This window comes from Tachysurus vachellii, chromosome 1 (assembly GCF_030014155.1).
Source record: "Tachysurus vachellii isolate PV-2020 chromosome 1, HZAU_Pvac_v1, whole genome shotgun sequence".
Taxonomy (NCBI): domain Eukaryota; kingdom Metazoa; phylum Chordata; class Actinopteri; order Siluriformes; family Bagridae; genus Tachysurus; species Tachysurus vachellii.
In genome coordinates this window covers 5,931,841-5,943,940 of record NC_083460.1, presented here as the reverse complement: position 1 = coordinate 5,943,940, position 12,100 = coordinate 5,931,841, and the positions used below count along the sequence as shown (strand labels likewise).

General features: G+C 40.6%; 1 protein-coding gene across 16 annotated transcripts in view; it reads left to right on the top strand.

Annotated features, from left to right (window-relative positions):
- The window catches only part of epb41l3b (erythrocyte membrane protein band 4.1-like 3b), a 33,895-nt gene extending 23,724 nt beyond the window's left edge, over positions 1-10,171 (top strand). For 13 of the 16 annotated variants that reach the window (XM_060870051.1, XM_060870034.1, XM_060870078.1 and 10 more), the window contains one exon: positions 215-397. In XM_060870051.1, the coding sequence (XP_060726034.1) occupies positions 215-382 (168 nt within the window). In that variant the 3' untranslated portion in view covers positions 383-397. Of the gene's footprint in view, positions 1-214; positions 398-521; positions 615-2,152; positions 2,234-4,191; positions 4,249-7,034; positions 7,131-7,280; positions 7,380-7,527; positions 7,609-7,979; positions 8,096-9,126 lie in introns of those variants that run through there. The other 3 variants (XM_060870132.1, XM_060870141.1, XM_060870122.1) reach the window with 3 other exon arrangements.
- The last annotated feature ends 1,929 nt before the right edge of the window (positions 10,172-12,100 follow it).

Sequence of the window (12,100 nt, the reverse complement as noted above, 5' to 3'; positions counted from 1 at the left end):
AAATCTATTGAATGTGGACTGTAAATGGCTCCGAATCCTTTCTCCATATGTGATTCTGTATTCAGATTAGTACTCTGTTCTTCTGTCCTGTTTCCATCATTCCGTCTGTATCCTGTTGCATGTTTCATATTGACACTCAGCAATCTAATGTGATTTTCCCCTCACTGCTGCTTTCCAATGGAAACTGTCCTGTCTGTTATCGTATCTGAGACAGACAGACAGCGATCCATCCGACGAGACAACAACTGAGGTGTGTTTGTCTTTGTGTCTCTCTGTCTTTGTGTGTCTGTGTCTCTCTGTCTTTGTGTGTCTGTCTTTGTCTCTCTCTCTCTGTCTTTCTCTGTGTGTCAGTCTCTCTCTGTCTCTGTGTTTGGTTGTTTGACAGTTAAATTAACTAGCAGCTAAACCTAAATGTTTGAGATTTTCAGACATTGTTATTTGTGAGTTTTGGAATTTTAGCACAATGTCAGATAATCATTCTTTCTTTGCTTTTTCTTCTTGATGTTGACTTTGGCTTTTAGTCTGAGCCAGAGGATGAATCAGAACTGATAACACAGGTACTCTATTGCAGTATCTTCAGTAATCTTGTTCTCTTTTAATAAAGTGATACAACATGATCTCAAACTGATTTTCCATGCAGTTACATCCAGAACAACATCTCTATCTTTTATTTATTTGCAGTCATTTTCCCATGAAATCATCGATTATTTGCTTTTAAGTGAGTAAAGGTTGCAGGTAAAGGCATTGTTTTGTGTTTTTGTGTGAGTCTAAACAGGCTTGGCTAAAAGAAAATATGGAAGTTCCTCTTGTACTTTTGCTGAAACTGTTAATAGATGTCAGTTCATTCTCTATTACAGCAGACATTTTAATTTCTTAACATTTCTCTATACTATTTTCGATATTGTTTTATTCCTTGGGGACATTTGTCATAAACTGCTCTTCCCTTTCTGCTTCTAGAGTAGCATCAAAAGTCAGATAAAGGGAGACAATGTGTTTATCAAACACAGCAATCTCATGTTGGAGGTTTGCAAAGCAATATGTGTGAAGTGTTTGTGTGGGTGTTGCATGCTAGAAGGGCATGAAAAGATTGAACTGAACCTACTCAACCAGCTTCTCTATGAATGGTTGTGTCTACTGGAAAATATTATGTTCTCTAACAATGGTGTGAAAAACAATGAGATCCTGTTTTACATATTAGGACTGGAAGTTGTCTAGTAGTGTTTGCTTGCATGGTGCATAACATTTCTCTCTGGTTTGTTAAAATGTTTTTAACATGTGTAACTTAATGTGAGTGTAGCTCAGATTTCTAACCTCCCAAACTCTCACCGTGTGGCAGACATAAAGAAACTTAAACGCTATGTGAGGATTGTGATTAAAATAACAATCTAAACTCCAAATGCTTTATACCTCAACTGATTATGCCTTCCCTGTCGTGACCGACGTGTTAGGAGGCTGATGCCACAAAGGAGTTGATCAATAGGCAGGCGAAACTCTGCGAGCTGAAGAGGTTGTTTGTGGAGATGTTCCCAGAGTCCTCAGAAAGCAGTGAATGGGACAAGAAGCTGTCCTCTTTCCCTTCTTCCTACCCCCGCCCGAATGACACAGCCACGATGAGACCTCTGTTACCCAGACAGGATGTAAGCTGGGTAGTTGGCTTAGGAAATTCTGCACATGCATGCCTGTGTGAGAGGTTTTCCCAAACCAACAGTGCGCACACTGTACTGGAGTATTAAAGTGGCCGGTTTTAGAGTGGTCTGCATTGGCTTGATTGTGTTGTAGAGCTTTGATTTGCTGTGAGGTATCAGGGCATGAATGGTGATGCACAGAGTTTGTTGATTTGTAAATACTTTAGATGTGGCCGAGTGTTGTTTATTTCCCTATGGTTGCTAATCTTTGCGCAGATCTGTTTAACAGTATTGGGATTTTGTTACACTTATAAAAAAAAATGTTACTTGTTTCACCCCCTTGTTGTGGGTTTCGCATTCCTTTGGTTTTTCTATTTGCTCATGTCATTTTTCCCTTGTGGTCTGCATGATCCGCCTCACATCCCAAACATGCACACCCGCACCCACAAGCTTTATATACTTTGGGTTTGCAATATTGTAAACATAGCGACGCTCATTATGTTTTTTTCCTCTGTTTGCTTTTGTAGACTGCAGAAGATGCCAAATCTGAACCTCCTCATGACATTTCTGAAGAAAAACCAGAGCCTGCGGAGGCTCACTCTGCTGAGGTAGCATTTAAATCAACTGTTCTATTATTGTGCTGTCCTAGCATGATCTGTAAAAGTGCTCGATTCAGTCGCCTTGAGTCCTTCAGATGGTTGTGTTTTGATCTTTTGTATTTAATGACCATGTCTGGAAAGGGAGTGTTGTCCAGATATAGCGGTTGTGGGAAGCTAGTAAAGTATTGCCAGTCCTTGCTTTCCCACTATCCACTGGGATCCATTGCTGTAACCACAGAATGTCTGAAACATGATGTCATAGATATGCATGAAGTCTGTGTGGGCATGGGGGCCGACATTAAATGCATTATGGTCTGTCTAAAGGTATCTTTGAGTTCAGGGTAGATATTAGTGTGGTGAGTTGTATGCAAGCTCTAACTCGTATATTTGGAAGCCATCCATTCTTAGAATGGTTTGTAACAAATCATGTGGTGAAGATATTCTCTCCAGTGCCTGTTTTGTATATGCAATGGGTTTGTGCTTGTGGGGCAATGACCCATAAGAGTTGTGTTTTCAGCGGTGTGAGGGGAAAACCGGGTGAAACGCTCTCCTTTATAAATATCACACACACACGGTGTATTACGTTGCGGGGGAAAAAATAGAAAGCAACAAAAGGCCAGATGAAGTGAACACCCTGACAATCCCAGACCAGTGCCCCATAGATGATAAAATTCCAATTCCAAGCAGTTTGAGCAGTGTGGTACATGATCATTTTAGCAATGTGCTAGGCAGTAAGCTCAAGATGGCACCAGCTACAGATAAAGCTTTCCAAGAGATAGCAGGCCAAAGCAAGACTATAATCATATCAAGCTGCACCTTGAGTGATGACAGTAAAGACACGCCACTTGAAATGACTAGGGCTGGCTACACGCTAGACTACTTAATGCCCCATTTTGGGCTTGATTTGCTCCCTCCAGTGATAGTGCGGGCCTGGCCCGATTCAAGTCTTGTTGAAGTGTTTGGTGTCATTGCTGTTATTTTCCTGCCCCAATCGAGTAGGAGCCTCGTCGGTATCAAACAGACAGGATGACGGAACACCCAGAATAAGAATGAGAGCAAGCAGATCAGGAAGCGTCACCAACCGGATGATGTACATTTACAGCCCACAAACATGGCAGTGCATTACAACACACCCCGAGCCAAAGGGAGCACTGAAAATGAAACATGGAGCATTTAAAGTCAAGTCAAAAAGCTTTTATTGTAATGTCAACCATATGAAGCTGACGCATTACACAGGGAAATGAAACAACGTTTCTCCAGGATGTGGTGCTACATAAAACGACCTAAAGCTTACATTAATCCACTTATTTAAACTTGCATAAAACTAGAGCAATTGTAAACATGTACAAAGTTAAGTGACTTGTTGAAAACAAGCTTGTTGAATTATGGCAGCAACACGAGTTTCGCTGCAGAATAGAACACATGCCACAGAAGCGAATGACGTCATTTAAGTCACGTTTATTCATGCGAGTTTCTGTGAAATCGTGTTAAGGTGTGTGGTCTCCCAGGCTGGTTGGATCATCTAGTGTGTGCTTTCATAGGATTTTAAAAACTGTTTCTTGCTTGGTTGACTTGAATACTGTATTTAGTGTTAACTGATTCTATATGATCGCTTTTTGGCATTGCTCATTATTTATGTGAGCAGAGAGTCAAGTGTTCTGGGAGATTATATTCTGTCCAGACATGATGGGTGTTATTCAGGAGAGATGTTTCTTGCTGTTAGATTTGAGAGCCAAGCTTCACATTGTCTGGATCTCAGTAGGATGACGGTTCAGGGAATTCTGTAGTCACTACATTCCCACATTTATCTTTGTATATATTTTTGTCATGCTCTTAAAGCAACCTGCTTGTAGCCGCGCTTGACGAGAAACGCGAACGAACCTATGCATTAATATACAAATTCATGTCTAGCACAAATCTGTTTGTAATAGAATACCATAGATGAGTGTGCTGTTTGTCTCTTACAGAGCTCAGGTGACCAACAGAACACTGCAGAAGGAGCGGAAGAGGAAGCAGAAGTTACGGTGAATATTCTGCCATTTACAGCTAAAGACAGTGTGTTGAGTGTGAGAGTTAGTTCTTCAGAGGTTGGTCCTCCAGGTTCTCTGTGTTTGTCTGAGAGGCAGACCTTAGAATCTGAAGGCAAACATTTAAAATCACTTACTGAAACAGCGACGTCAGTACTTGATATGAATGAGGAATCTGGAGACGAGGGTGATGGTAAAGACGCTGCAATGGCGTCCTCTACTGGTGATGCTCAGGTGCACATGGAAGGAGCATCTACTGTGCAAAGTACATTTGCATTGAACAGGAAAGAACTTCCCGCTCATATCGAGGAGAGAGAATTTTCTGTTCACATGCCTTCCGATGTGGAACAGTTTCCTGCTCTTCGCCATATTGAAGTAGAAGAATGTCCTGCTCAGACCCCTACTGAAGAATTTTACATTAAGACCCATAATGAGGAAGAAGAGTACCTTGCTCAGACCCCTGGTATGAACGAAGGACCTCTGGTTCAGACCCATACTGACACAGAACAACTTCTGGTTCTGAACCTAGCTGGTAAGGATAAACCACTCACCCAAATTCATATTGGGAATGAACCGTTTTATTCCCGGGCCTTTATAGAGAAGGATGGATTCCCTGTTCAGACCCATCTAAAGGAGGTAAAACTGCCTGCTCAGACTTGTATTGAGGAAGAAGAACTTGATGTTTATAAGAAGATTGAAATTCCTAATCAGACCCAAATCGAGGAAGAGGAGTTTCTGGTTCAGATCCCAGATAAGATGGAAGGACTTCCTGTTCAGACCCCTTCTAAGATGGAAGAAATTCTGGTTCTGAACTCCGATCTAAAGGAGCAAATTTCTGCTCAAGCTGCTTTTAAGAACATAGAACTTTCTGCTCAAAACCTTATTGAGAAGGATGGATTTCCTGCACAAATCCTTCCAGATCAGACAGATCCGTCTGCTCAAACTCGTATTGCAGAAGAAGAATTTGCTCTTGAGGAAAAGATTCCTGTTCAGATATATACTGAAGACGCTTCTGCTCATAACCAGACAAATGAGCACGAACTAAAAGTTACAGCAGTAATGAAGTTGCATTTAAAGGAATCGGAGAGTGATTTGGTGATGGATGAAGCTGTTGCTCAGCTCTCAGAAGAAACGATTCCAGAGGAAGTGTACAGAGAAATAAATGAGCAAGCTGAAGAAAAAGTGTCTGTACATGAAGAAAGTCAGAGTGTGAGTCAGGAGTCTGTGGTAGCTGAAGAGGATTATGTTTCTCCAGATGTGAAGGACGAGTTCACAGGTCATAAGAGCCAAATCTCTACCCAGAAATCTGTCTTATTCTGTGGAGATGCTGAAAACTGTTCTCATGTATCAAGAGAGAGTTTGAGTATCGACATTTATGCTTCCACTAGCTCACCTGTCGGTATTCAAGTACAAGTCCAACCTGATGAAAGCCACCTGACTGTGACCGTGTCACCCTGTGACCAAGCTTCATACCATAGTTCCATACCTTCAGAGCCATTACACACTGAAACCGAAAAGGAAGAAAACACGGACAAGAGCGTGATGGAAGACGTTTTACAGGAAGTGATGAAGATGACTCAGGAAGTCAACACAGTTAGTGCCATTGCCTTGTAGAAGTATGATTTAACCTCACAGTCTTTCCATGTCCATCACAAGCTCTGACTAATTCAAAAAAGGGACTAGTGTCCTCCTCTCCTTTTGTCTTCTTTCTGAAGTGACGTGTTCTATAGTGTGTAAAGCACTGCATGACCACTGGAGTGATGCCAAGTATGTTAGCATGAACAGGAAAAGTGTGTTCAACAGAAATGTCAGGCACAGTATCCCTTTGCATGTAGTATGTTTTGTTCCATCTGTGATTTTAGCTTTTTAATACTACAACTTTATTATTATTATTCATTCATTCATTCATCTTTTACCGCTTATCAAGGCAGGATACACCCTGGACGGAGTGCCAACCCATCGCAGGGCACACGCACACACACACACACACACACACACACTCTCATTCACTCACGCAATCACACACTAGGGACAATTTTCCAGAGATGCCAATCAACCTACCATGCATGTCTTTGGACCGGGGGAGGAAACCGGAGTACCCGGAGGAAACCCCCGAGGCACGGGGAGAACATGCAAACTCCACACACACAAGGCGGAGGCGGGAATCAAACACCCAACCCTGGAGGCGTGAGGCGAACGTGCTAACCACTAAGCCACCGTGCCCCCTATTATTATTATTGTTATTGTTATTATTATTATTATTATTATTATTATTATTATTATTATTATTATTATTATTGAGACCTCAGTGTGGAGGAAGCACTGCCTGTACTCCCTGTGAAGGAATACTTCAACCAAAGCTCCAAATTGTAGCCCTTTTATCAAATTGAGGATTATATTCAAGTACCAGCATAATGATGTGAAATCCTGCAGGATAATGGTGTAGCAGATTTGCTAGCATTGAGTGTCATTAGATGGGTCAGAAGATTTTATTTTTATGTCGGTGCCATGGAAGAGAATAATTAGCGGCCTTGTCGCTCGTTTGCTCACAAAAATCACTTTTTTTTTTTTTTTCTTTTTTTTTGAGTTTGAGAATTGTTTAATAATTCATAGGTCATAGTTCACCTAAGCTCAGCATGAAATGAATGAAAAATGCATGTGCATGTCTATCCGTCTGTCTCTGTTTTCCAGCGAAACTGCAGACGTTGTTACTATTTTTTTTATTTATTTATTTATTTTTATTAATCATGCATTCCTAACACTGATCTCTCCGACCTGTGCAGAAGTCAGAGGCGTCCGAGAAGCCAGTGCAAACGATGACCACTGAGGTGCCTATTGTTCATACCGAGACCAAAACCATCACATACGAGTCTTCTGAGGTACTCATTTTCATCTTTACTTCATATTGCTAACTCTTCCTAACTGTAGTTACACATCACACCCACATTTATAGGTTATAATCCACGTTGACTTGTTTGTAATTACTTCGTAAATATTTTTTGTTGTCCTGTTTGTGTACAAATGTGCAGGTGGATGCTAATGGTGACACAGACCCTGGAGTTCTGATGAGTGCTCAGACAATCACCTCTGAGAACAACAGCACCTTGACCACCACGCAAATAACAAAGGTCAGTGAAGTGAACCGGAGAAAGCGAATTCACTGTTGTGTGTCTCAACGTCATAAAACTTTCAGTCAAATAGAGTGAAGTCTATTTGAGTGTCTCCTTTACATACATTTTGTATTTACACCTTGTTTACATCTTTATACTTTGTTAGACGGTGAAGGGAGGCATCTCCGAGACACGGATCGAGAAGAGAATCATCATCTCTGGGGACACCAACATCGATCATGACCAGGTACTGAGTCCGGCCAGTTCATCTGTGCTTATACATGCATTCGAAGTGGGTTCAGATTGTCCTTGGTTTGTGACTAGAATCCATATGTAATTTATTTATTTATTTAATTGGGGGGGGGGGTGTAAGTGTGAGTACATGGAATTTGGGTTTGGGCTTTGCTTCTATTCTAAACATATCAAAGAAAATCTTTACTGATCACAAATAAATTGTTTAATCTTCAAAATTTCTGAAGTAGAAAGTGTGTAATATGGCAGCAAAGTGTTAAACTAATGAATCACATTAACACTTTAATTCACGTATTGATTGATTGATTGTGATGATTGTCATGTGTCTGCCCCCTGCTGGTCTTGTGTGGCATTTCTCTGAACAAGGCTCTGGCTCAGGCCATAAAAGAGATCAAAGAGCAGCATCCAGACATGTCTGTCACCAAAGTAGTGGTTCATAAAGAGTCGGAGATCTCGTCTAGCGAAGGTGACCAGTGACTCAGGTAAGGGAGGGAGCGTAGCCGAGCCTCCATTGGAACTGTAGTGCTTTCCGTTACTGGACTCTCCGCACACTGTGCTAGTTTAGCTGTGTGTGTGTGCGCCTATGTGCTTGTGTGCTTGTATCAGCAGCATGAACTTGCTTCGACGCTAGTAAATAGTGCTTTTTGCTTTGAGGTGTCATTTCCTTTCTGCTTTTACTGTGCTGCTGCAATTGAGAGACATTAACTAACTAAAAATCATTTTAAATAAAAGGCAATTTGATTTTTAATTTTAGATGCACAGCCATATTGTTAAATATTGCCGGATTGGAATTTGCAATATAAAATCACAGCTTAAACCAACATCTGAGGCACGATTTGTAACGTGCACAGATGACCTTGAAATATTGATGAAGTGTGACACAAACATGTGCTTGTTCATAACGCTTAACTACCTAGCCATACATTATTATATTACATAAGCTGCCATATGTTTTTGGTCTAATCAGGTAGGTTTCTGTGCAGCACACTGGACCTCTCCCTTAAAAAAATTGTCACAAGGCTACTTGTCTTCTACTGCTGCATCCTGTTGATGCTTTTGTTGTACTGTGTCTGAGTGGGTTTTGTGTCTGTGTGGTGTTTTGTGTTGTGTTGCTTTACAGTGAAATCTGCATGTCATTCTCTGTGACTCAGTTTTCCGTTTATGACTGCTCTGAGAACAGATTTTCCTCGGCTTTGTCCTCTTCTCCATGTCTGGCATGTGCTGTACAGAAAGCTTTGATGCCTCTCAGTGCATGCTGAAGTCATTTGCTGCTGGTCTGGTACTGGCTCTAGTGTAAAGAGTTACTGGTATTGCTCTTGAAGCACTTACAGGCTATGTCCTGGAATGTGTCACGACAGAACCAGAATAAATGCAATTTTCCTGCTCAATTGTGTCACGTTTTTAGTTCATGCTATTATCATTAGCACCATAGTGTGTAGATAGAGTACATCACCGGATTGTAACACACGTATACACATAATGACTGCTTTGTCTCTTTCTCTTCTATGTTTAGGACTGAACACCATTTTGACTGAGGCCAGTGCCATTTTTTTTTCTTTTCCCCCCCTCCTCACTTTTTGGACCCATGGACTTTCAGCGTCTGACCTTTTGATCTCAGATCCAGACAGCTTTATAGTGGATGTGCTGAGACATTGTATAAGCGATGATTCATTACGACGCACACGCCCACTCTCAAGTCAGCCCTGCACTCCAACATTACCAAAAGCTCAACTTTTATTGGAATGATCACGTTACTGTTAACAGCAATAATCCCAGGACACCATGGACACACGAAAGCTTCATAATGGGGAGAATCTTCCAAAAAAAAAAAAAAAAACATTTGTGCAATTGCCTTAAACTTTTTTTTTTTTTGTAATCATGGTGTTTAATTCATGCACCTTCATTTTATATATAGCTGCCACTTAATCACCGTGTCAACGGGGAAGCTATAAACAGTGCAACAGTGTTCCAACAGTGATCGCATTAGTGCCAGGTTTGCTGACATAGATTCTGTTTCTTTCAAGTGTGTAAAGTTTTTCACTGAATTCTGACTCAGATCAGCGTAAAGACTTGGATTAATGTGTACATGAGGAAACCAGCTCACAGGCCAAGAGTTACTGAGTTAAGTCTTGTATATACATTATATAAGCTTATTATCTACAATAACATTAATTCTGTATTGCATTACAAGTTCTAAAAACTATGCCACTATAAAAAGGGCTGCTCTTGGTTTGCCCCGAAACTCATTCATCTTCAACTTTTACTTTTTATCTCACTGATGCTCCGGGAAGTTAAAAATGGTACATCTTCAAATTTTAAAGATCGAGGGTTATAAATAGTTTTTTTGTTGTTGTTTTTTTTTTTAAACTGTGATTCCAGCAGTTTGTATTTCATCTTCAATTGGTGTCCTGAACATGAATTATTCAGAATCCTGTTGCTGTTTTCTCCGCTTTAAACACTCAACAAAAATCTAGACATGTTGCACAAAAATACATTTGGATGTGATTTATTTTTGTTTGTTTTTTTTGTTTTTTTTAATTAAATATTATTGAAATCAACTGTTTCCATTCCATTTATTTAGCCACAATCGGTTTTGTTAAGAAAGTTGCCCAGATTAAAACTCACAGTTTTATTAAATGATGGTTCCCAAAACTTGTTGGACAAAACTGTTTGGCACAGAAACATGCCTGCACTTTAACTCTCATTAATGACAGACGAATGGTGAACAGCAAAACTGGGAATGCCCTCGAGCCCAAGGAAATGGCTTTATAAAGCATGCATTTGCATTTTGGTGCCCTAAGGTTCTTGTAAATACTTTCGGGATGTACACGCAGCAGAGCGTCAGGTAAAAAAATGAACACATTCTACTTTTGTCTGATTTTTGTCATTTTATCCAATGTGGAAGGTTTTTGCACAACTAGCTGATTCCTATCTTTTAAAGGTTTTTGTTTTTTTTGGAGAGACTTTATAAAGTCTATTATGAAGTGCTGACCCCTTTCATTTAAAAAAAATAAATATAAAACCTTCACTTAACAATTATGTTAAGTAATACTGTGTGTTTATTCTGGTTTGATTCTTAGCTCGTGTGTGAGATCCATCATACAAGTCCCTGCGTTGCCAGTTACTCTAGAAATGATGACGCATTTGAAGGAGCTCCTTAATATAATGCTGTGATTTGAACTAGTCAGCATCACAGCCTCAGCTACTGAATGTTAAGCAATTTCCTTTTGGCCAATCAGATTCGAGAATTCAATACCACTGTGGTATAGTTAAATATCATTAATTTATTCAATGTTATAGCAAATCTTTTTTTTCTTTCTTCTTCCGCCCTTTTCAGGCTATTATGGGTGACTAGTAAATGACACAATCCATCTTTTAGACCTACGTCTGACTAAAACAGACTTCACCACAAGATGGCATCTTCCTAACATCGCTCCATACTTCAATTGCATCTAGGGTTGTCTAGGATAAGAGCCATGGTGTATATGAGGTTGTTTACCATGATCCACAATGATTTAACTGGTCATCTGTATGAAGAGGTTTGGTGTTGTGTTACAGAGCTTTAACTACAAAGCCCTGAACATGAAAGCTGACTCGCGAACTGTGCATCACTGTGCAGTGGAGACCCAGGAAAAAATGATGCAGAGTCGGTTTCAGGGTCTGATGTGCAAGTATAGAGATCTGTGTGGAAAAGCGACGTCAGGCTTCAAATGCAATGGAGGGGTTTAGTTCAGCAGAGTTAGTAGTGCTGCATTCTACCACAGTTCTGCTTTCTGAATCACACACACTCTCACTCTCTCTCTCTCTCTCTCTCTCTCTCTGTGTGTCTGTGGCTTTGCATTACAGTACACCACAAGTCTGCTTTTTGCATTTCTGATCCAAAATACTCGCAGTATGTTCACGGTAATGAGGGGCGTATCGTGGGTTTGACGTGCGAGTGTGTATTGTATGGGCATGCTTGTTCAGGAACATGAGCACATTCTTGGCTCAAATAGGTGATGATGATGATAGGCTTAACATGCTTCATCTGATCATGTAGCATCTGCACCAGGAAAAGGCTATGCATTATAGCATGAAAGGGGCTACCTGTGTTTTGATCGTTGTGTGTGTCTGGTCGTTTGGAGGAGGTTCAGCCGGTTTGCATTAGTAGGCAGTGGTTTTTACTGGGCCAGACCACAAGTTTCACCCCACCACCACCTCCTTCTCCTCCTCCTCCTCCATCAGTGGAGAAACACTGTGTAGCTCGAACACTAACACTCGCCTTAACAATTCACTATTATTATTATTCCCTTGATGTTATTCTGAGTACCGGATCTTCAAAGCGTGTCGAGACCTTTTGGAAAGAAGTTTTACTTTTAGATGAAGCTGTGAATGAATGCTTGTGGTGTTTTTCTGTAATGACATCATTATCGATCATGGTGGTGAAGCTTCATTTAGGTGTATTATGGACCTGCAGTGTCGTCACTGGGTGGCACCTTGACGCCACT